The sequence below is a fragment of the Sinocyclocheilus grahami genome, unplaced genomic scaffold (genome assembly GCF_001515645.1).
Source record: "Sinocyclocheilus grahami isolate Dianchi unplaced genomic scaffold, SAMN03320097.WGS_v1.1 scaffold151.1, whole genome shotgun sequence".
NCBI classification, from domain to species: Eukaryota; Metazoa; Chordata; class Actinopteri; order Cypriniformes; family Cyprinidae; genus Sinocyclocheilus; species Sinocyclocheilus grahami.
The window spans coordinates 1,412,925-1,437,755 of NW_015505330.1; the positions used below are offsets into that span (position 1 = coordinate 1,412,925).

The 24,831-nt window shown below is 35.2% G+C and overlaps 2 protein-coding genes and 2 long non-coding RNA genes across 4 annotated transcripts; 3 read left to right on the forward strand and 1 right to left on the reverse strand.

The window, feature by feature from the left end:
* Positions 1 to 2,591: 2,591 nt before the first annotated feature.
* LOC107592236 (sulfotransferase 4A1-like) lies at positions 2,592 to 16,279 on the reverse strand. The gene is made up of 7 exons (XM_016281655.1): positions 15,989 to 16,279; positions 8,550 to 8,680; positions 8,353 to 8,433; positions 7,688 to 7,814; positions 7,479 to 7,573; positions 5,473 to 5,611; positions 2,592 to 4,230 (listed from the first exon to the last, which is right to left on the reverse strand). The coding sequence occupies exons 1-7, from the start codon at positions 16,155 to 16,157 to the stop codon at positions 4,118 to 4,120; spliced, it is 855 nt and encodes a 284-aa protein (XP_016137141.1). The 5' UTR covers positions 16,158 to 16,279; the 3' UTR covers positions 2,592 to 4,117.
* LOC107592237 (uncharacterized) lies at positions 9,720 to 11,687 on the forward strand. Its single transcript, XR_001609960.1, has 3 exons — positions 9,720 to 9,910; positions 10,751 to 10,833; positions 11,464 to 11,687. It is a non-coding gene; the product is annotated as an uncharacterized lncRNA (long non-coding RNA).
* Positions 12,130 to 14,146, forward strand: LOC107592238 (uncharacterized). The gene is made up of 3 exons (XR_001609961.1): positions 12,130 to 12,320; positions 13,161 to 13,243; positions 13,874 to 14,146. It is a non-coding gene; the product is annotated as an uncharacterized lncRNA (long non-coding RNA).
* Positions 16,280 to 17,083: 804 nt separating the features above from the next.
* LOC107592239 (patatin-like phospholipase domain-containing protein 2) lies at positions 17,084 to 24,490 on the forward strand. Its single transcript, XM_016281657.1, has 8 exons — positions 17,084 to 17,434; positions 18,873 to 19,105; positions 20,040 to 20,105; positions 21,266 to 21,475; positions 22,978 to 23,038; positions 23,285 to 23,485; positions 23,777 to 23,909; positions 24,279 to 24,490. The coding sequence occupies exons 1-8, from the start codon at positions 17,242 to 17,244 to the stop codon at positions 24,388 to 24,390; spliced, it is 1,209 nt and encodes a 402-aa protein (XP_016137143.1). The 5' UTR covers positions 17,084 to 17,241; the 3' UTR covers positions 24,391 to 24,490.
* The last annotated feature ends 341 nt before the right edge of the window (positions 24,491 to 24,831 follow it).

Below are 24,831 nucleotides of genomic sequence, written 5' to 3' on the forward strand. Positions count from 1 at the left end.
ACCATCCTTACTGTTGAGCCCTGTAAATACAGTGCAGTTTTCATGACCAGGACTCAAGAGAACAATATTGCAGCAACCAGCCTTCTGACAGTGATAACTCAACTAGTGTTTCATGACTGACGAAAGAGATGGGGAGCGAGCAGCAGTGGGCAGCCAGGGGCGCTGACACAGCAAACAGAATATCACAGCTGTGTTGCATCTCTCTCTCTCTCTCTCTCTCTCTCTCTCTCTCAGTGTGTTTTCCAGAGTTACATACCGACAGTTTTACGGACACATGCAGATTCTGTCAGGAAAGAAGTCCTGGATCCCACACGTTCTCAGGTATTCCACATGTCTCCAATGGGAGAACCGGAAAAACTGAGTGGAAGTACAAAGCAATCACAATGCATTGTAAAAATGGGCAAGTTAAAATAGTGTGTTGTGTTCAGAAACATGCAACTCGCTGTGTGATTGTCTGCATGTGTCAGTGGTTGGTTTATTCATTTATTTGATTATTTTATTTTATTTAAACCGATCATAAGTAATAAATAAATAAATAATAATAAAAAAACATTAATAAAAAAAAAAAAATCACAATGATTTAATTAACATTTCAAGTACTCCCACAGGACAAGTTAATCTTTTTTAATCACTTTATCTTATATTTTGGTGTTTGTCAACAGTATATCAATAAATGATTTTCTCTTCCAAAGACATAATTTGCATTTTGAGGCTTGTAGTGCCAAATTAAACTCAGCAGTTTAACTGTCATCTCTTTCATCTCTGCTATAGGCCTATCTCAACATTCATTTAGCCGGAGATGGTACAATGCAGTTTATTAACAATAAACACATAATTTGTGTGATGCAGTGTTACCAACAAGCTTATCAAACTGGAAAATACACCTGTTTGATACCATGATACGTTTTAAAGTAGACTCTCCCATGGACTGCATTGCCCTCTAGTGGCTCTAAAGTATGTGACACACTTTTGATCATTAATTATTAGTGATTAGTGGGTGAGCATTGTGCTCTTTTGCAAATATATGCTGTGATTTCTTAATATGTTTTAAGATAGAACCCTCTTTATATAATCTGTACGTATATCATGAACGCATGTTAGTAGTAAGGCAGCAGATGAACTCACTGGAGGTTCATTACAGAATTCACAAAATGAATGAAATTTAAGCATTATTTTTTTAAAGATTAAGTATTAAGTACTCAATTATTAAATGCTCAAATATATATTTTTAAATCTGTTTTTCTTTACTTTTGAAGGTACATTTGTTACTTTTGTCTTGCAACTTTTGATTTATTCATATGGTTCACGCAAAAATTAAAATTAGCCAAAAATGCTGAAAATGTACTTACCCTCAGGACATCTAAGATGTAGACGAGTTTGTTTCTTTCTCTGAACAGATTTGGTGACATTTAGGATCCTCTGCAGTGAATGGGTGCCGTCAGAATGAGAGTCCAAACAGCTGATAAAAACATCATCTTCATCAACTCATCTTGGATGGCCTGAGGGTGAGTACATTTTCAGCACATTTTCATTTTTGGGTGAACTATTTCTTTAACAACAAAATTCCATGAGACAATGCTATGTTGTAACATTAAAATACAAAGTTGCACTGATTACACTGATCTCATTTTTAATATCCGACTGGCAGATTAAAGGACACACGTATATCAGAGGCGCTGATTTGTTGCCAGAAGAGCTTCACTTGTCCTTTGGTGCCATCTGTGATTGTTCAGAAACCTCTTTGTACTCAGCATGCTTCAGTTTCCAACTGTTGTTAATCCAGCATCTTAGATTTAAGCCACTGTATTAGCCTCCATTTTAATTCTGATATGTTGTATTTACGCTCTAAGGCAAGAAGAAAGCAGAAGAATCAATTAATAGACATCATTATCATCATCCAGTAACTAAATAGCAATAACACACAGTAGACAAACTGAACCTCAAGGCCTTAAGATGTCACTTTATTAATAAACCAGCAAGCAAGGCTGAAAAGAAACCAGTGTGTTGAGTTACATAAGACAGCATAGCAGGACTAAATCAGTGCAGGCTGACCATGTACGTGAGCAGTACTAATACATGTTGGTAGTAGCCTGTGAGTTTCTGTGAGCCCCACACAGTAAAGACATTCAGAGCAACAGGCTAATGTGTCCAGAGACAAGAAGCAGTTACTGAAAAGAGGCATGATAGTGAGTGTGAAGGAAGAGAAAATGGTGTAGAGGAATGAATGAAGTGACTGTGATGACGCAGCCTCCTGATTGGATGTGAGGTTTCAGAGCTTTATGACATCACAGCCGCTCTCCTGTCTGAACAGAAGTTCTCTTCCTGAATCAAGTCAGTGCCTGAATTCGGAATAGCATACTAGCATAATACACTGTAAAAAAATATTTTTCAAAGTTGTAAATAAAACAAAGATTACTGGATTATGTTTAACAAGAGAGTACTAGTTCAAAATTTCACATTTACTTGCCTTTTCTTTGTAATTTTGTGAAATTTACTAGCAACTTCTGAGTGAAAATAGAGTAGTGAAGTTTTTTGCAATAATTAAAAAAATAATGATAAATTATTTTTAAAAAATAGCATATATACTACTCTTACTATTTCTACAGTACACAGTATGTATACTGCGCACAGTATGTACATTTCTGTACACATTAATTATTAGGTTACATACTACACTGAAAAAGATGGATGTAGAATCACTTTTTACTCAGAAATTGCTAGTAAATTTTTCAATTATTTACAAAGAACTGGCAAGTGACACTGAATTAACAATGATCTTTTTTGAGTAGAAAGACTGAAATAGTATTTTCTTGTAAAACGTAACTTCAGTGATCTTTGTTTTATTTACTACTTCCAATTTTTTACAGAGTACCTTTTCATTGCATTAATGCACAATGCACAGAAAACTCAATCCCACAATGCACTCAACTAATCCTCAGTGTCACAAATTAACCAGGTGTAATATCTTATTGTCTCATTATTTGATCAGACTGCCGCACAAAATTGGATCAAAAATTCTAAATATCCATTTAAATTTCTGACACGACTGCCGCTCTCTGAAATTAAAAATTTAGTTTAGTTTACAAATTTAGTTAGTGGCATACTGCTGAACATTCTATTTTTAAAAACAATACACTATGTAGTATGCTAGTATTCCATTCCAAACACAGCAACTGTTGGATATGTGAGGTTATAAGTCACTTTGATATTTGACTTCACCTTATGCATCTTTTATGCTTTTTACCAAGACATAATGATGAAATACGAACTCATATCTGCTCTTAACACTTCTGATGCATTATATTATGATGTGCATGTTACTGATATAAAATGTTCTCTTTCCCATTCCTTTACACACAGATTGTATACATTCATGTGACTGATATTTCTCACTTATGCAAATATGTAGACATGATACACTTGTGCATCCATAAATTCTAGATGCACATGTAAGTAAACGTAAAAAAAAAAAAAAGTGAAATATCTATGGTATCAATGAATAGCTATACTGGAATATAAGTCAAAGCATCTAGAAGCCACTAGAAGAAGCAAAATGACATTCCACACAAACTTTAAGATCTTTTGGCCAGGAGCCAATCAGCATTCATCATGAGGCTCAGGTTTTCATGACCTGAACTGTGATTGGATGACTGCATATTTGGTGCATGTATTAGCCAATGATTTCAAGAAGCCCCCTGTCCTGAGAAACGACAATGGTATTCTCTGAGTTTGTCATAAGGGCTTTAGCATATAGAATAAAGTCTAAATCATATTTCATTTCTGATTTTTAATAAATACACTTTTCATAAGCGCCTTTGGGATATGGTATAGCTCTGTACAATGTGCAAACGCAACAAGCACTGTGCTTACACTTTGGACTAGCACTGCTGATGCACTGTTTATACAAATACACATGTGAAAAAAGGCCTCTTAGTACTGACCGGGTATCTGTACTAAGAAGTAACTTTTGAGGAAATAATGAAAGCATTGATGAGCAAGAGATGGTGGGGATAGAGAGATAAAATCTGGATGTCCATCAGGTGACATTAAGCACAGCAGGTGAACTGATTGGTTGGTTTGTTCTTGAGCAGTTAACAGATAGTCCAGTGTCGCTTCCTCACAGGGTAAAGTCAAAGGTCAGGTCAGACTTTGCCATCTTCTGTCTGTAAACAGCATCAAACTTTTCATTCATGGACACAGTGAAAATGTCCTTCCAAAGCCCAACACGACCTGAAGCAGATGAAAACAGAGTTAGAAGATTTCAGTGCAGTTCAACTCGTTTGGAAGCATTTGTGGAATAATTTGTATTAGCAAAGAGAAGAATTCATCTCTTAGTTGTATTTTTAAAAAGCACTAACTGTGAAAAATGTCATTAACTTACTGTAAATATCATGCACATAATGCTAACTTTTATATGATACAACCCAGGATACCACTTACAGGAATTACATCAATAAGACACATCCAAATAGTATTAAAATATATAAATTTAGACATATTTACAGCTCAGAAAAATTATATATATATTTTAATATAATAATAATAATAATTTAATTAAATAATTTTAATAATTTGTTTTAGTTTAAGTGTACCAACAAAAATATAAGCTTCACATTTCTGCTTCATACCCTCCAGAACAGTGGCCCAGCCCAGTTTTTTCATTTTATTTTATTTATTTTATACAGTTTTTTTGACAATCAAACCCAGAACATTCCTTAAAGACTTGACCTCACCCGGACTCACCTTTCTTAAAACTTTTTCCATCGTCATGTTCACAGTATAGCTTCATGTACACTTATAGTATAATAAATCCCTACTGTATGTCGTGAGATTTTTCTCAAAGCCAAGAATCCATGCACTAAAAGAAAAATGAACAAGACACAAGAAAACAACAACAAAACCAAACTAAAGTGCAAATAATAAAATTATCTAAAAAAAATTGCAAAAAGTTTTTACATAATGTTCACTGAATAATAAAACAAATAACAGCACAAAGACGTCAACCAGCAACAGAAATGTCTATAGAAAAAAAGATGCACCACACATATTCACCACATGATAGCACTGCCCAACAATCCTTCCTTTGTATGACCGATAAGGCAGTCATACAAAGGGCTAGATTTCTGTCTGGCAGACATATACATGCATGTAAAATGTGTTCAAGTTCACTCTCACTTTTGGCCAGCACTTATCACTGCATGTGTCCTTCCTTGGGAAAGACTAAGGATTTCTCTTACCTCAGAAGAAATCTCTGGGAATCCATTTTTATAATTCCTCTAATGATAGGCTAAATAAGGTATAGGGTCAGTGTGCTTCGGGTCATGTTTCTCAGGGAGCAGAACATGCAGTGACAGACTGCTAATATTTTTCTTCCTAGTTTCAAGTGTTTTTTGTTATTTTGTAATGCACATCGAGTTATGATTAATTAAAAGTAACCCCCCCCCCCTTTTTTTCCAGTCTTCTCATTCTTACCCCGGCAGATGGACAAGGCCTCAGAGTTGCAGCACTGCTCGATGAGTTGGTTACAGCTCTCCACCATGCTCTCCAGCTGGGCTTTATCACACGAGATGCCCAGAAAGCGAGCCAGCTGCTCCACCAGGGTCCCCAGATCCTCCAAAGAGGGAAATAACAGGCAGGAAAGGTGGAGAGACAGAGAGAATGACAACCTTTTGGTTATGTAATCATGACTCACGCCTTAGTCTTACACAGATGATTAAATGAAAACATGATTAGCTTACATAATTAACTTCAGTTTTTAAATGATTTCAGGGACCTTGAGGTGCAGGTGACTTTTTTTCTACCAGATGTTCTGAATCAAAAAAAATGGAAATTGCTAAAAGTACATTTTTCAAAGCGACCAATTCAAGTATGTGCATCTGTTTATTTTCTGCCAGATTAGTTGCACTGATGTACCCTATTTAAGTAATTGTTAAATAATAGTTATTAATTTGTATTAATCAATCATTTCAATTAATAAAAGTAAAATAAATGAATTAGATTGTATATAAAAAGTTCATACAAACAAAATTAAGAAAATGCACATTTTATTAATTTATTATTTTAGTTGATCATATATGGCAAGATAAAATAATTTTAAATAAGTGTTGATAATCAAAGTTTGGAACAACAACAACTTTTAACATTTTTTGTATTTTATGTTATTTTAGTTTATTATTTATAAACTTTTAATCAATAATACCAAATAAATTAGTAATGCTTAATTCTTTAACATTTAAAAGTCAAACTTTCATTTATATTTAACTTATTTACAACAGAATTAAGGAACAACAGTTTAGTAAAAAAGAAAATGAATAAGATTTATATGATATTATATTATTTAACTTAGTTTATATAATATCCTTTATGTTCAGCATATAGACTGGCTGTTTAATGAACTACAGACTACTGGAACATGGTGTAATAGCTATATGTTCTGTTTCTGTACATTAGTCTATTACATCAGAGGTTATGCCTCTGTCACATGCAGTGTCTCTCTGTTTGTGCTTTCCTGCTGGACTCTGAGCTCTCCTAATCACATTACTCCATAAAGATATGGAAACAACATACTCAAGCAGACTGACAATCAGTGATTCCCCTCTATTATGCATACATAACATTCTAATATCACAATTTCTAGAAACTGTTGCCCTTAAGACATGAATACAGCTGTTTGTAAGAATGAAATGTACTAAGAGTGATTATGGGTGATTAGGGGCCTCTTTGTACTGATACTTCGTGGACAAATAGTGGATGTGTTGAGGTTAAAAAGAGACATGAGAGGAAGAGGATGTTCAAAATACTATACGTGACTATACTCTATAGTAGAGTATACTATACTCTATCGAGTATATAAAGCAGAACGCATGCAATAAGTTTGAGATCATCTCTGCATCAGTTTAATTCAGAAACTGAATTAAAGCAGAAGGTATTTTTTAATGTAAAACTTAAAAATATTTTTTAGTAATTGAAATAATGCTGAAATAAAATATTAGATTAAAAATATACTTAAACAAATATTAGAAATATTTCTTTGGCAACTAACTAAAATAAGTAAGTTTGTTGAAGTACCAAAAGTTCTAAAAATGAAATCAAATTTAATAAAAGCTTTACAGAAATATAAAAAAATAAAAGTGGCAAAAGCACATAACAGAATCACTAAAATGAACTAAGATTAAAAATATAAAATAAATGCTCATTCAAAATATTATTTAAATTGTTCATAAATTAACACTGATACAAACACAAACAGAATAAAAAAATAAGTAATAAAATTGAGCAATAAATGCTTCCAAATCAATTACAAAACACATAATAAACAAAAAGGGTAAAACTCCATACTGTGAATAATATAAACACTGGACACTGCATATATAATTATGTAGTGTATAAAGTAGTATACTTCAAACATAGCCATAAAATAAGCAGGAGGAGAAAGTGTGTGTGTGTGTGTGCGTGCGTGTGTGTGTGTCAGTCAGTACCTTGTACATATCCTCATATTTCAAGAAGAGAACATTAGAGTCCATGCGATGCTCCCAGAACTCCTGAACATGCTCAAACCAGGAGCCGTATCCCACTACAGGGTCACACAAACAAGACACAAAAAACAAGATTAAGACAAGAAGTACATTCTCGTACACTTTCCTCTTGAGCAAATATGTCAGTTTTGTGTCAAATGTGTCTCACTCACACTTGTCGTTCATAAATCGCCTGCAGAACTCCTGGAATGTTCCCCGGTAGCTCATGGTTCGTAAAGAGCGATGAAACTGGTAGTAGGACACCACCAGGTCTTTAGGGTTCCTGGCCATATAGATCACCTAGGACATGCATTGATGTGTTTGTGTAAAGGCATATTCATACCAAAAATGATACTCTTTTCAAAGATCTGTTCACATCTTAAGCATAGTGGAAAAAAGTTAAAGATTTTTCATTATTCACTACTAAACTATTCAAGGCTGTATTTATTTTATCGAAAATAGTAATATTGTGAAATATTACTACAATTTAAAATAAGATTTTTAATCTATTTAGTCTATCTATCTATCATCAGCCATTACTCCAGTCTTCAGTGTCACATGATCCTTCAGAAATAATTTAATACGCTGATTTGGTGCTCAAGAAACCGTTCTTGTTATTATCAATATTTTCGTGGAAACTGTAATACATGTTTTTCAGGATTCTTTGATGAATAGAAAGTTCAAAGAACTGCATTTATTTGAAATAGAAATCTTTTGTAACATTATGGATGTCTCTACAGTCACTTTTGATCAGTTTAATGGAAATCAATTTCATTAATTTTCCTTAATGGACAATTGGAAGTCATGATTAATATGTTAAGTGTGTTTTCTAGCTGACCTTGCCTTCTCCATTGTGCATCGCTGTGGGCAGGAAACGATACGGCAGGTGGCTTTTGATCAGACGAGGCGATGTCAGTTCCTACAGAAACACAAAACTTTATCAGTCCAAGAGGTCAGGAAAATATATAAATAAATGTTATTCCCATGCTGAAGGCCATTGGTTCAGTAAATATGTGCGTGTGAGAGAGTAAACACCTGGATGATCTCCAAACCCGGCTGTGGATATTCCAACACAGGAAGCTGCTCATCAATATTCATGAGCCCGATCTCATCTGGGTCCGCACCCTGACTCACCAGATACACCACCTCCTGTAACAAACTCGTACCTACGTGCATGAGATGAAGAAAGCAAAGATGTTTTGGATGAATTATTGATGGTAAAAAGAGGACTTTGCCAGCTGCACTTAAAGGGGTCATATGATGCGATTTAAAACTTTGGAGTGTTACAAGCTCTTGGTGCATAAAGAAGATCTGTAAAGTTGCAAAGACTAAAGTCTCAAATCCAAAGAGATATTCTTTATAAAAGTTAAGAGTCAACCACGCCTACCTAAAACGCCTCGTTCTAACACACCCCACATGTCTACGTCACGATGTGGGAAGATTTGCATAACGGCGCCCAAATGTTCACACAAAGAAAGAAGGCGTAACTTTTATTCTCGCTGTAGTATTGTTGCTGCCGCCGCCATGTCGTGAAGGCACTGTGTGTTTCGTTGTGAAAGCGAAACTACTTTGTTTGCCCTTCCAAAAGAGGACGATATCCGCTTCGTCCTATTCGTATATTGTGGATCACCGGATCGGCTTTCACCGTGGACGAAGCACTACAATGCCGGCTGTTCTGACTCACAGCCTGTAAGTGCGCTTTTTATATTTAAAGAATTTGCCACTGACGATTTAAACACGAGTTTAGAGCAGTGTAGAGTAGCGTGTGTAGTTTGTAATTTCTCCGATCACAAATGCAGATATATTTTTATGTTCACGCGGCGCGATGCAATGCAACTCATAAAAAGACAGTATAAGTCATTATAATCAGTAATTATGTCCCCACTGGATGCAACAAATGCCTCGTTTATAATGGGTTTTCATGTTTTTGAATCGTTGCTCCGGCCGGGTCAAGGCATCACAATATGGTAAGGGGCGTAACATTTCCGTCACACGCTTGAGGTTTTCAGCCAATCACAACGCACTGGATAGCTGGCCAATCAGAGCACACCTTGCTTTTCAGACCGATGAGCTTTGTAAAAATCGACACGTTTCAGAAAGGCGGGGCATAGAGGAGAAACAATAATGTACAGTATATGGAAAATAATGTGTTTTTTGAACCTTAAACCACATAAACACATTTCATTACACCAAATACACAAAATAATGTTCTTTTTAGCAACATCATATGCCCCTTTTAACTGTAAACACATGAATATAGCCTGACCTGCAACGTCAATGCTTTAAAATCATTCTTTGGTGAAGTGTTTTGTTTTGTTCGTCACAGCTGACAAGGAGCAGTCCGTCCATTTGATGTAGATGCTCCTATGCTTCACAGAAGATGTTGAGTTTATTGGGTGAGGAACTAAAATGACGTCTTGCCCCATGATTTTGGGCTGTTCATTTTATAAGAGCTTTGGCATTTTTTATGTGTTAATTGTTTTGTCAGGCTTCTGCTTTGCCAAACTACCCAACAGAACAATGGTAGTTTGATTATACAGGGAGCCAGGTACAAACAAGTTGCTGTTGACCTTTAGGCAGCTCTGATAATGAAATTTCACCCTGCCGCGTCAAACGTTTTGGGTGCATGCCCTGATCTTCGTATCTTCCACCTTCTTCACAGTGTTCCCTGACATGTGTAAATCTAACGCATCAACATTATCCTTACATGCAGGAATTAATGGTGGTATGTACTGAAAACATCTAAAGGACCTCCGACAGAAATCATATAGATTTTTTTATATTTTCCTTTCAAATAATATTTATTTGTTTTAACTTATTTAATGTCAGTTTGTTCTGACATTTATAAAAGGATATTTTGTTCATTTGCTGTTAATTCTTTATATGCTACTGATCAACAGGAACACGTCACATTCCAAGAAAACCTTTCAAGAAAAATGTGCAAACGTAACATTTATTAGCCTTAACAAATTAATTGTAAAAGTAATTCTGGAAGGGACAGAGCTGGTTTAAACACATGACTACCATTAAACATTTGACAATGGAGCCTTTGAACCCCAACAAGTCTTATTTGGATCCTCTGAAAAGCATGAAAAATGCAAGTTTGTAGACTGTTCACATTAATACAAAAGCTTATATCAATTACATTGATGTTATTTTCTCACATTTTTTGTATTGTATGACTGTGGAGGCATATCAGTGTCCCCTTTCACTTCTTATGTTTTTGCCCATTTCAGATGAAACATCTACTTCTGTTTAGTTGAGGAGAAGCAATTATACTGCCACCTTTTTCAGGAGTTTTCAAGAGTACAAAACAAAGGTAAAATACAAGCATGACCTTGAAATTATCATAAAGTGCCTCTTTCACTCTCATTCAGCAGTTTTGTTTACTCTTGGCTGGCTTGAGAGCATACATAAGCAGAAATGAAACACGCATGCTAACTTTAACATGAACAACATGCATAGAAATATCAATACAAAAACAACCCAACTAGGGCTCTCCCTTAAAGTTAGATTTAATAATCTTGATTTGCTGCACAGAAACACTCTTGTGTTAACTACTTTAAAGGAACAAATTAAGATTTTAAGGGCATAACAATAAATACAAGGAGGCTTTATCTTTCAGTACGATGATGACGTTTGATTTTAAATCACTTTTCAAGAAAACACACCATCGGGGTCACATGACCCTCTGGCCGCTTCCTCCCACTGGACTGCAAAACGAAATAAAGCCACATAAAGTGAAGTTATCTTGCAAACACAATTGGTGCACTACCAAAAGTGATATTACTTACACTGTCAATTTACAAATTTCCAGGCATTATATTTGGGAAATATCAAAATGTATTGATATACATTTGTTCAGACTGTTTAAAACACAAACATATAATGTTTGACTCTGCCATTCCCATCACAACTATCAACAAGGCAATGTCTGTTTACTCCACAGATTCGACTGGCAGTGCAACATGTGACTCTATTGACCTGTCATCCATCACAGTCCGCTGGAGACACACATTTCAGTGTGTAACACTCAGCAGAGCTCGGTCTTCCCTTGGCTCTCCGAACTCAATTAAACCGATGCTGGTGCGACACAACATCCTCTGCAAAGCCAAGCGATTTCAGACCCTCACGCTATCATTCTTACTATCCTGCTGTTTGTCGAACTCTCAGTTCATCGCTTTATAACTGCACAGTGGTATCTGTATCATGTTATATAAACAGCTGCATCCATTTAGACATCCCTTGACTGTACTAATGTTGTTTAGGCCTATGGTGGTTTTCTTAGTAAAACTTTACAATAAGGTTTCATTTGTTAACATTAGTTAACATTAACAATGAGAAATCATTTTTTAAGCATTTATTAAGCTTAATGTTAATTTCAACATATACTAATACATTACAAAAATTAAAGCTGAAATGAAGTAAAAATTAACAGCAGCTGGCCAATCAGAGCACACCTTGCTTTTCAGACCGATGAGCTTTGTAAAAATCGACACGTTTCAGAAAGGCGGGGCATAGAGGAGAAACAATAATGTACAGTATATGGAAAATAATGTGTTTTTTGAACCTTAAACCACATAAACACATTTCATTACACCAAATACACAAAATAATGTTCTTTTTAGCAACATCATATGCCCCTTTTAACTGTAAACACATGAATATAGCCTGACCTGCAACGTCAATGCTTTAAAATCATTCTTTGGTGAAGTGTTTTGTTTTGTTCGTCACAGCTGACAAGGAGCAGTCCGTCCATTTGATGTAGATGCTCCTATGCTTCACAGAAGATGTTGAGTTTATTGGGTGAGGAACTAAAATGACGTCTTGCCCCATGATTTTGGGCTGTTCATTTTATAAGAGCTTTGGCATTTTTTATGTGTTAATTGTTTTGTCAGGCTTCTGCTTTGCCAAACTACCCAACAGAACAATGGTAGTTTGATTATACAGGGAGCCAGGTACAAACAAGTTGCTGTTGACCTTTAGGCAGCTCTGATAATGAAATTTCACCCTGCCGCGTCAAACGTTTTGGGTGCATGCCCTGATCTTCGTATCTTCCACCTTCTTCACAGTGTTCCCTGACATGTGTAAATCTAACGCATCAACATTATCCTTACATGCAGGAATTAATGGTGGTATGTACTGAAAACATCTAAAGGACCTCCGACAGAAATCATATAGATTTTTTTATATTTTCCTTTCAAATAATATTTATTTGTTTTAACTTATTTAATGTCAGTTTGTTCTGACATTTATAAAAGGATATTTTGTTCATTTGCTGTTAATTCTTTATATGCTACTGATCAACAGGAACACGTCACATTCCAAGAAAACCTTTCAAGAAAAATGTGCAAACGTAACATTTATTAGCCTTAACAAATTAATTGTAAAAGTAATTCTGGAAGGGACAGAGCTGGTTTAAACACATGACTACCATTAAACATTTGACAATGGAGCCTTTGAACCCCAACAAGTCTTATTTGGATCCTCTGAAAAGCATGAAAAATGCAAGTTTGTAGACTGTTCACATTAATACAAAAGCTTATATCAATTACATTGATGTTATTTTCTCACATTTTTTGTATTGTATGACTGTGGAGGCATATCAGTGTCCCCTTTCACTTCTTATGTTTTTGCCCATTTCAGATGAAACATCTACTTCTGTTTAGTTGAGGAGAAGCAATTATACTGCCACCTTTTTCAGGAGTTTTCAAGAGTACAAAACAAAGGTAAAATACAAGCATGACCTTGAAATTATCATAAAGTGCCTCTTTCACTCTCATTCAGCAGTTTTGTTTACTCTTGGCTGGCTTGAGAGCATACATAAGCAGAAATGAAACACGCATGCTAACTTTAACATGAACAACATGCATAGAAATATCAATACAAAAACAACCCAACTAGGGCTCTCCCTTAAAGTTAGATTTAATAATCTTGATTTGCTGCACAGAAACACTCTTGTGTTAACTACTTTAAAGGAACAAATTAAGATTTTAAGGGCATAACAATAAATACAAGGAGGCTTTATCTTTCAGTACGATGATGACGTTTGATTTTAAATCACTTTTCAAGAAAACACACCATCGGGGTCACATGACCCTCTGGCCGCTTCCTCCCACTGGACTGCAAAACGAAATAAAGCCACATAAAGTGAAGTTATCTTGCAAACACAATTGGTGCACTACCAAAAGTGATATTACTTACACTGTCAATTTACAAATTTCCAGGCATTATATTTGGGAAATATCAAAATGTATTGATATACATTTGTTCAGACTGTTTAAAACACAAACATATAATGTTTGACTCTGCCATTCCCATCACAACTATCAACAAGGCAATGTCTGTTTACTCCACAGATTCGACTGGCAGTGCAACATGTGACTCTATTGACCTGTCATCCATCACAGTCCGCTGGAGACACACATTTCAGTGTGTAACACTCAGCAGAGCTCGGTCTTCCCTTGGCTCTCCGAACTCAATTAAACCGATGCTGGTGCGACACAACATCCTCTGCAAAGCCAAGCGATTTTAGACCCTCACGCTATCATTCTTACTATCCTGCTGTTTGTCGAACTCTGTTCATCGCTTTATAACTGCACAGTGGTATCTGTATCATGTTATATAAACAGCTGCATCCATTTAGACATCCCTTGACTGTACTAATGTTGTTTAGGCCTATGGTGGTTTTCTTAGTAAAACTTTACAATAAGGTTTCATTTGTTAACATTAGTTAACATTAACAATGAGAAATCATTTTTTAAGCATTTATTAAGCTTAATGTTAATTTCAACATATACTAATACATTACAAAAATTAAAGCTGAAATGAAGTAAAAATTAACAGCTGTATTTTTATTAACGAACATTAAAAGGAACAGATCACCCAAAAATGAAAATTTGCTGCCATTCAGGATGTAGATGAGTTTGTTTCTTCATCAGAACAGATTTGGAGAAATTTAGCATTACATCACTTGCTCACAGAAGGATCCTCTGCAGTGAATGGGTGCCGTCAGAATGAACAAATCCATCATTAAGGTGTTTAAATTTGAACCTATTGCTTCTGGCCAAAATACTAATCCATAATCCATAATAACACTTCCTCTAGTGAAAAAGACCATCCCCTGTTGTCCTCTCACATCAAAATATTTGTTTAGAACTGTTTTGAACTGTTTCTGCTTGTAAATGGTGCTTGATATGTGCATATTTCTGACTTTTGTACTGGAGAAAGCAATATTATGCATAAAGAACTTGAATTTCAGTTGAAAGTTAAAAACGTCTTAATGATGGATTTGTTTCTTACAAACATGCAGCTTTTCGCTTCACAAGATGTTAATTGGTGGACTGGAGTCGTGTGGATTACTTGTGGATTATTGTGATGTTTTTATCAGCTGTTTGGACTCTCATTCTGACGGCACCCATTCACTGCAGAGGATCCATTGGTCATTAAGTGATGGTATGCTAAATTTCTCCAAATCTGTGAATCTATATCTTGAATGGCTTTATAGGGTGAGAAAACTTTAAGAAAAATTTTAATTTTGGGTGAACTACTCCTTTAACAAAGTGAATTACTCATTATTTGTTCATTTTAGATAATATGCACTAACGTAATGGAACCTTATTATAAAGTGTTACTGTTTTCTTTTTGGCTTCTCGTGTGCAAGCAGGTGAGAAAGCAATAAGACAACTCTATAATGCATCTGAACTTTCCAGTCTAAATTGCTTTTTTCATTACAGGAAACAAAAAAAGATCTGTAAATATACATTTGTTTTCAGCTGACTTATTACACAAGTAAATCGACAGCAACAAGAATGCGTGGGAGAGGGAGTGATACATCCTAACAGGAAACAGCGCCCTTGCAGTGAATGAACACGTCTGGGCATTGCAAACATTTCACCTTTCTTTTTAAAAATGTCACATCAACACACAAAACAAACACTCCCAGTTCTGATTTTCCATTCTTATCATCCAAAGATCACACAATCTCTAAAATAATCAACTTTCACCTTATTATTTTGATGAAACTGATCTGTTTCATACAGGCCTGGCTCAGATACAAGACTCTCAGGGAGGATCGGACATGATTAGGTGGGCCAGCCTGGTTTCATAATGTTTTGAAAATGCCTCCTATTTGAAATTAATAATATTGCCAATGTCATCCAGGCTGTTGATGAATCATCCATAAAGGTAAACATGTATTTGTCTATCATTTAGAAAGCGCTATTTTACTAAACAAGCAGACTATATAAATATGCACATAAATGCTTAGGTTTTGTATTTATTATATTAACAAGCTATCTAAAACATGTTTTGGCACACTCTAAATCATATTGCCTACAAACAAATATGCAAAACAAAAGTGACGTGCAGTGATGCTAAAGATCTCAGATCATCCTTTATTTTGGTAAACACTTCAAATAACTGCATCCTCTATATGAAGGAAAAGCATGCACATGTAAGCTGTGTTTTAATACCTGATTTGGGGTATGTAACGATCCATATGTCGCTACTTCTTAACGAAAAGTTGTCGATCTCGTCCATCTTGCCCCTGCAGAAAGGAGGGAGTCGAACTCCATGATACTCGAAGTATTTGCTCTCGTATTCAATCGGGGTGCTCGGCGTGTCCACCTCGCTTTCCGCCATCCTGTCAAACGATTACAACACGAAAGGCTTGAAGGGATTGAATTTTAAAAAGATTTGGGGAGAAGAGGACGCATTTGATATCCAGCAGCCTCTGATTGTTTGGCAAAGACGTGCCGCTTTGCGTGCGCCTTGACCTTCAGCCAATCAGGAGGAGGAGAGGAGAGATGATGTAATGGGATTCTCTCAGCATCAGCACCAGTCGTCTGGGCGGTTCCTCGAGCAGGCCAGATGTTCATCGCTTATGTAAATAAACAACACGTTTCTAAAAGTAAAACTATACAAATGTGGTTGCTGAGTGAGGAAGACGAATCCAATCTTGCATTAATGCTATAATCTGTTTATCACGTTTGTCTGCTTTCTCAGAACCACGATATGGCATTTACATTTTAATTGATAAGTCATTAGCAAATATTGCATTGTGCATGGATATACGCTTAAATATGAATGTGTAGTAGCCACATATAGTAGTATAAAATCAAATAGCCTATATGTGTATGCATTTTAGCACTTATATAATGCATACCAATGTTTGTTATAAATGAATATCATAGTGTTATAGTGTTAAATAAACACGAATAACGTTGAGTGTCTCGTAGGAAAATTAGAAATGATTAGAGTGTCTCGTAGTAGAATTTTTTTTCCCACACTGGAGACAATTTCTTGTAATAAATATAATTGTTTAAATCTACTCATTACAAGTATTGGTGCTTGAATAATAAATAATCTGTTCGTGAAATTTTTAATTGTTTTAAATGTCATCATCTTAAACGATTGTGATTGGGCTGTCCCGACGAATCTTGAGAAAAGTAGCATTAACCATGTGACAACGTTGAACAGTATACATAACAGTATATATACCACGTGTAAGCCCCGCCTATTTAAGAATTTGCTAACAGAGTTTCTATTTCAACTGGGCTGCCGCAAGTTTCCTATTGGCTCCAGTGCTGACAGCCGCAAGAGCAAAACACCACACAACAGCAACAACCCCTCCTTCTGCACAAAGATAAGCAAACACCTTTACAGAAGGTATGATAGGCTATTAGTTACAGCGCGAGCAGGAGCAGCCTGACACTTTGCCGCAGTCATGTTTGATTTAAACTTAAAGGGAGGCTGGAATCTCTCGTTCGCTGGATGCGGCTTTTTAGGGGTCTATCACATCGGTGTCGCGAGCTGTCTTCTGGAGCAAGCGCCTTATCTGATCCGCGGGGCCACTAAGATCTACGGAGCCTCCGCAGGGGCTCTCACTGCATCCGTGCTCGCTACCGAGGCATGTTTAGGTACGAAGATCACAACACGGATGTGTTTCAAACCCCTGACTAGATGGTGCTCAAAAAGGCTGTTTTTGTGTAGATAGCTTGCTAGGTTTTTGAGTCGTTTCTTCTGGTGATTAGGGAACTTCTGCATTTTGCTTCCTATAAGTAAATATTTGAAAGTAACTATAACCGTATTTAGGGTGGTGGTTAAATCTAGAACCTCACCAGTGTTTTATGACTAATATTTTTACTGTAGCTCAGATATTTTTCTTCTTTTTTTTTTCTCATATACTCAAAAGATGGTTAATGGATAACAAAATGCACACAGACACACATTCACACATACATATTTTCTTTGAATAATATATACACATATAATATACATATATACGCATAGAAAGGTTTACTGTTGTCCTGTAATGGTCATCTATTTATTATTCTGATAAAAAAAATACAAAATTATATTCAAATAAAATAAAAATATTCATAACACATATAATATACATATATACGCATAGAAAGGTTTACTGTTGTCCTGTAATGGTCATCTATTTATTATTCTGATAAAAAAATACAAAATACAAAACTATATTCAAATAAAATAAAAAATATTCATGTAACAATTTAAGCAAACTTCCCCAATTATTAAGTTTATGTACCTGTGAACACCGTTGTTTTTGATGAAGCAGTGTCATTTTAATATTATTTATATGCTATTATAATATTTATTCAGAGTTATGAGTAGAAAAGGTGTGTTCATTCATTTATTGATTCATATTTTGAATCAGCTTTTAGATTTATATTTTCAGTTTTGATTTTAGTTAAAGATTCAGTCATTTTGTTACATGTTTGTTTGTTTTATATTTCTAAATTGCTTTGATATATTTTTCGTTTTAGTGTTATTTTGCATTTACTTCTGTTAACTTATTTATTTCATGACCTCATGTTTCAAGCCCAACATATCTGAACTATGCTATCTGAATTTTATTATAGCATTTCATTTTGTAGCTGATCCTCTGGGTGTGTAATCCAGGCGCTGTTTCCACTGGGTAATTAAGCAAGACTCAGAGGAAGACAAGTGGAAAGTGTAGAAAGTGTAGAGTGGGTCACTTTGTATGAACGTGTCAGTTAAATGACAAACTATGGGTTTTCTTGTTGCAGTATCGAACCAAGAACTGTAAAGTGTGCTGTTGTTTGTGCATGTCTGTGTGATATCTGCATGACTTCATTCTTTCACTTTCATGTAATCTGAACTAGAAAGCTGATTCAGACTCTAATCAACCTTTGGTTTATTACAGGTTCAGAGATTGTGTGTATTGTCAAGATTAAAGATGATAAAATAATGTTCAATGTATCTGCATTACAGTTATTTTTTGTTCATCTTATGTTCTTGACTTCCTTTTCATCTTGCCTGTATATTGCTTAGTTCATTATTTGTGTCCGTTTCTTTCCACTGATGCAGAGAAATGTTGTGAAGACGTAATCAATGTTGCCAAGGAGGCACGGAAGCGTAATCTGGGCCCTTTGCACCCAACATTCAACATAGTCAAGGTGATACGTGGAGGCCTGTATCGGGACCTGCCGTCTAATGCACACACGCTGGCCTCTAGTCGACTGTGTGTGTCCCTCACACGCGTCATGGACGGCCAAAACGTACTGGTGTCGGACTTCAGCTCCAAAGATGAACTCATCCAGGTGAGAGCATCACTTTACCAGAGAAACAGCTCAGAATTAGATTTTCTGTCACCACTTTATATTATTCTGATAACCCACTTTTATATTCTTTAACTACATGATTTAATGGGGCCATAACATGACATCACACTAATTCACTTAATATTCTGATAAATTCTCTGTAAAAATGAGGTCGTAACATTTTATTGAAGGAGTTCCCAAGAATCATCAGCCAAAACCCCTTGCATGTTAATTTATTAAATATTGTGGTTATAGCTATCAATAAGAGCTCTATTTAACACATTTTACCATGTTTAAATCCGCAGAATCAGGTTTCCCTCAAAATCAGTGCAAAATTGCAATTTTTTTACATTTGGAATTTAAAATAGCTGCTAGTTAACTAAAATAGCTCTATTTAACACATTTTACCATGTTTAAATCCGCAGAATCAGATTTCCCTCAAAATCAGTGCAAAATTGCAATTTTTTTACATTTGGAATTTAAAATAGCTGCTAGTTAACTAAAATATCCATTAAAATTAATAAAAAAATTTAAAAATGAATGTGTGTGTATATATATATATATATATATATATATAGTTAATTGAAATAAAGCAGAAATTAAATTAAATTCATAAAAAATATTTGATGAAAAGCTCAACATAAACAAAACCCTGAAAATTAGAAATGTGGCTTTGGCAAATAAAAATAAAATAAAATAAGAATTAATAAAATAAAATAAAAATAAATGAAAGCTAAATATTTTTTAAAAAGTAATAAAAATACAACAGCAAAACATACACATAACTATAATTGAAAATTAAAATGAATATAAAAAAAATAAAAGCTAGAATATTAATAAAAATACTGTAATAGTATATAAATTATACTAAAATAACACCGTGTCTTTACTTTATCTTTGTTTTGCATATGTCTTTCTCTCCCTATTTTCGCAGGCTCTTATTTGCAGCTGTTTCATTCCTGTATATTGTGGTTTAATTCCTCCTGCCTTCCGTGGTGTGGTAAGTATTAAAGTTCATAACTTTAATGGTGTGATGTAATTTTTTAACTTGAGCCAATCCATGAGGCATTGTATGAGGTGACACGGCTGGAAAGTTGAATTATTTCACATGGGAGAATTAGGACATTGCAACAAGAGTTCATTGCACTTACTTCAAAGAATTCAGTTACTGGGGCAAAGTAAACTAACACTGGCCTCAATAAGAGAATTAAATATGCTTATTGTTTTGACCAAGATTTTCTTGTTGAGCTGTTACTCTGTGTGTCTGAATGAGCCCACCCTCAACCCCGTAGCCTGTACATTGTGCACTTGTTCTTTAGAAAGGGGAGGAGACTTCAATGCATAGAAATAGTTCAGAGGTCAAACAGTTCAAATAAATGTTCAGCTCTGTTTGTATAAACACATATAACCCAGTAGTGTTCATTATTTGGTTACTATATGGAATAATTGTTTCATTACATTCCTCAACTTAATTAGGTAATACAGATGATACTTTATTCATACACATGCCAGTTACTAATCATGACTTACATTGAAAAATTAAACCCAGATTAATGAATCTATCAAAACTTTAAATAGATTAGGCTGTGACTAAAGTGGTCCATTGAGTAAAGTTTGGCTGTGAAGTTGACCTATTAAAAGGACAAATAAAGGCTGTTATGCAAGTCTTTTGGTCTGATCACACCACCACCTTACTGCTGGTCAGCCCTGATCAGACCACCCTCAACTGAGCCACATTGACACTTGCAATAGCCTGGAAATCCCAATTGGCTCATTACAAACAATACATTTCCCATCAGGAACTACTACTGCTATCTGGCTAGCTATCATTTGATCATTAGGAAGGCTGGATGGTTTAAGATGGATGTGTCTTTATATATATATATATATATATATATATATATATATTTTTTTTATAAATATTATAAATTTAATATTTAAATATTACTAATGAAAAAAGTGGGTCTTAAAGCTCTGTTATTAAAAATAAAAATAGTGGTTCTACAATTTATATCTATTATTTTATTGTTCTTTATCGTTCAAACTTGAAAAGAACAGTAGAAGAGAGGCGAAGCAAAAGTTTGTGGGTAATCTTGACATTCTTTTATATAAAAAATTTTTTTTACATATACATATCGCTCACTTTTTCTTTCTCATCAGCGTTATGTGGATGGTGGGATGAGTGATAATCTGCCCCAGTCCGAGCTGAAGAACACCATCACCATTTCTCCATTCTCAGGAGAGAGTGACATCTGTCCAAAAGACAATTCCACCAGCTTCCACGAACTGCGTTTCACAAACACCAGCATACAAGTCAATCTAGACAACATGTACAGACTGAGCAAAGCACTGTTTCCCCCAGAGCCTAAAGTAAGAACACCAAACACACACACACACGCTTAAGTGAAGTAAGAGTGGTGTGCATGAGCTGCAGCGCAGTTACACAATCACTGTCTGTATTCAGCCTTTAAAAAAACATGCTGTTAAATTGCTGGTCTGTCCTTAAGCCCTCTGATGCACAGAGAGATCCAGGCAGATGAAGTCTTTCGGTAAAATTGTAATTTATTGAAGACAAAATTATAAATGATAACAATTACAGGTGATAATCATAATGAAAAAAATAAAATTAAAGAAAAAGTTTAAAAATGAACACGAAATCCAAACTGAGTATATTCTGCTAAAATTTCTAAGAGAGTAGTACAATCTAAGTGTAATAATCTTCAGAAGTCAAAAGACAAAGGCCTTTTGAGCATGTGATGTGAGCAGAAGCAAAGAAGCTGCTGCCTGAAAAGCCAATTGGAGATGTATATATATTAGACTTACATCCTCGTACAGCATAAAAAGATATTTATGTTTGATCAAAGGAATTTATCCATTGTGTAACAACATATGTCTTGCCAAAAAAAATTCTCAGCCTAAATTAACTTAGAGTCAAAGCTAGGTCACGTTAACATGACATCAATATGCAATAGATAAGATCAGATCAAAATAAAGATGGTGCTGTGGTTTTACACCTTTTGAGCAGAAACAGCAGATCTTTGCAATCTTCAAATTTCACTTTGCAAATACCAGCTCTTGGAAAAGAACACTTGGTACCAAGAAAAACGAGAAGATGCATTTAGCAAAACATCCTTGCATAAAAATAAAAAAATGCTTAGAATGCTTTTCCATCATCCTATAAACATATTTTAATCATAACAAGATGTACCTTTATATGTCAAATGTTAAAAGAAAATACTACGTCAATGGAATATGAGTATAAATGAAATTAATAGTAATAAAATAGAATAAATGAATAATACTAGACTATGTGAGTAACATAAGACAGTAATATGAATATAATGTGGAGTAACAATGATAGAATCATAAAGAGTAACTTTCATCCTTTTAACTTGTGATAATTTCTTTCATTTCTGTTTGGTTTTAAATGAGTTAAGTATAGAAAGAAAATCCCTATAATGTTTGACCTACAATATTTAATTGGAGTCACTCATTTTCATAATTATCTAAGCATTATTTAACCCTCATGATGTGATTTAATTTTTTTGTCCAGTCATATAATGTCTTACTGATCAGAGCTTATGCACCTCAGTTTTTGAGTAAACATTTGCAAAATTATCCACAAATAATGCTTTTTTTACTCAAAAACCGAAGTGAATAAGCTCAGATCAATGAGGCCTATGAGCAATCAGTTCCAAAAAGACTTACAAACCTGTGCTAATTGAAAGAAAACAAGTTGACAAAACGATTGAATCTTAGATGTGGTGGTAATATAGCATAATAAGAAATTTACAAGCAATTTTTAAAAGGCCGGTCAGAAATGACAGAAATGTCAGAAATGACAATGAAATGTCTGTGCATGTGATTGGCAGGTGCTGGCAGAAATGTGTCAAAGCGGGTATAAAGACGCCCTCCGATTTCTCCAGGAAAACAGTGAGTGCTCTTTATCTCTCGTGTCACTTTATGCGTTATGCCAAATGTGACCCTGGACCACAAAACCAGTCATAAGGGTCAATTTTCTGAAATTGAGATGTATACATCATCCGAAAGCTGAATAAATAAGCTATCCATTGATGTATGGCTTGCTATACTTATTTGTTACTTACTGGTTTTGTGGTCCAGGGTCACAAATATGATATGTGCTGCGGTTTAGAAGATAACGGTGATGTCTCTTTATAGATTTGCTACAGGCGGCATGTCCAAGAGCAGACGTGGCTTTGATTCAGACCACGCCCACCTGCTGCTGTCCAGGCAATAGGAATTCAGTCGTGACGGAAACCACAAAAGAGTGGGTGCTGCGGAGACTCCGCCTCTTGAGAAAACACCACTGGTGGTTGGACGAACAACTTGTCAATAACCTGCCAACCCCCATTAAGAAAGGTAGAGTAAAGGTTTTTGCACACTGAGTCCGAAATTTTCGCACGTTAAAAAATAAATACAACCTCACATTGTGTCAATCACGTTTACACACTGCCTCCGAAACTTTCATCCATCATAAAATAATTTGGATCAGGTTCGATTTTCTGCGTTTTCGCATCCGTAACAAGCATTTTGATAGGAAAGGATGACAAATACGAAAAAAATTATACTTAAAGTTTAATTTATACGTAAATGTACTTTTAAAGCTGAAGAATGTTAACTTCATACTGTACTATGTGCATGTGTTTGCAGTTTTTTGCGATGCCTGCAGAGAAAAGCATGGCCTGCTGGCACAAGTGTCTGGTTTCCTACCGTTACGTGTAGCGTCCTACATGCTGATGCCGTACACGCTGCCTGTGGAATCAGCGTACTCTGCAGCTCAGAGGTCAATATCATCATTTATTGTTGTTTACTAATCAGAACAGAATTATTCTATTAATTGCACTTTTAATACACTACCATTCAAAAGTTTGGGGTCAGTAATGTTTTTAAATGTAACTTTAAATCCTTCTGTTCAGCAAGGTTGCATTAAATTGATTAAAAGTGACAGTGAAGACATTTGTAATGTTACAAATATTGACTGACATTAATATTTCAAATAAATGCTGTTCGTTTGAACTTTCTATTCATCAACGAATCCTGAAAAAATGAATAACGGTTTGCAGAAATATTAAGCAACACAACTGTAAATATTTGTGTGAATGTCACAAATGTTGTATCCAGACAAGTTTTTAATTTCGACTGTGTTTGAAAGGTTTTGGGAATGGATCCCAGAAGTCCCTGCAGATGTGCGCTGGCTTGCTGAGGTAGCAGGTGGTGTTTATAGACTGGCATGGAAAGGTGCAGCATCAGAAACAAGCAGGTAAAATCCCTCAGGAATTATTGAAGGCGACTATTAAAGGAGTAGTGAACTAAAAATTTAAATATGCTGAAAATGTACTCTGCCTCAGGCCATCCAAGATTTAGTTGAGTTTGTTTCTTCATCAGAACAGATTTGGGGACGTTTAGCATTACATCACTTGCTCACCTATGGATCCTCTGCAGTGAATGGGTGCCGTCAGAATGAGAGTCCAAACAGCTGATAAAAACATTTACATTTAGTCATTTAGCAGACGCTTTTATCCAAAGCGACTTACAAATGATGACAATAGAAGCAATCAAAACCAACAAAAGATCATACGCTCTGGCCTTTTTAACTTGTTTCCCATGATGCCCCGCTGCACGGTTCACGTGTGAGTTGTCAGAAAGAAAACGATCAAAGATGCAGAACGGTAATGTGAACGGAGAAGAGGATGAAGAGTATCAGC

Bases quoted from the DNA above. Each gene is read 5' to 3' on its own strand.
- LOC107592239 (XM_016281657.1), top strand. From the start codon at position 17,242: ATGTTTGATTTAAACTTAAAGGGAGGCTGGAATCTCTCGTTCGCTGGA. The intron at 19,106-20,039 runs GTGAGAGCATCA...CTATTTTCGCAG, and splicing joins CCAAAGATGAACTCATCCAG to GCTCTTATTTGCAGCTGTTT. The intron at 23,486-23,776 runs GTAGAGTAAAGG...ATGTGTTTGCAG, and splicing joins GCCAACCCCCATTAAGAAAG to TTTTTTGCGATGCCTGCAGA.
- LOC107592236 (XM_016281655.1), bottom strand. From the start codon at position 16,157: ATGGCGGAAAGCGAGGTGGACACGCCGAGCACCCCGATTGAATACGAG. The intron at 7,815-8,352 runs GTCAGCTAGAAA...TGCATGTCCTAG, and splicing joins TGCACAATGGAGAAGGCAAG to GTGATCTATATGGCCAGGAA. The intron at 4,231-5,472 runs GTAAGAATGAGA...CATCTGCTTCAG, and splicing joins GGCCTTGTCCATCTGCCGGG to GTCGTGTTGGGCTTTGGAAG.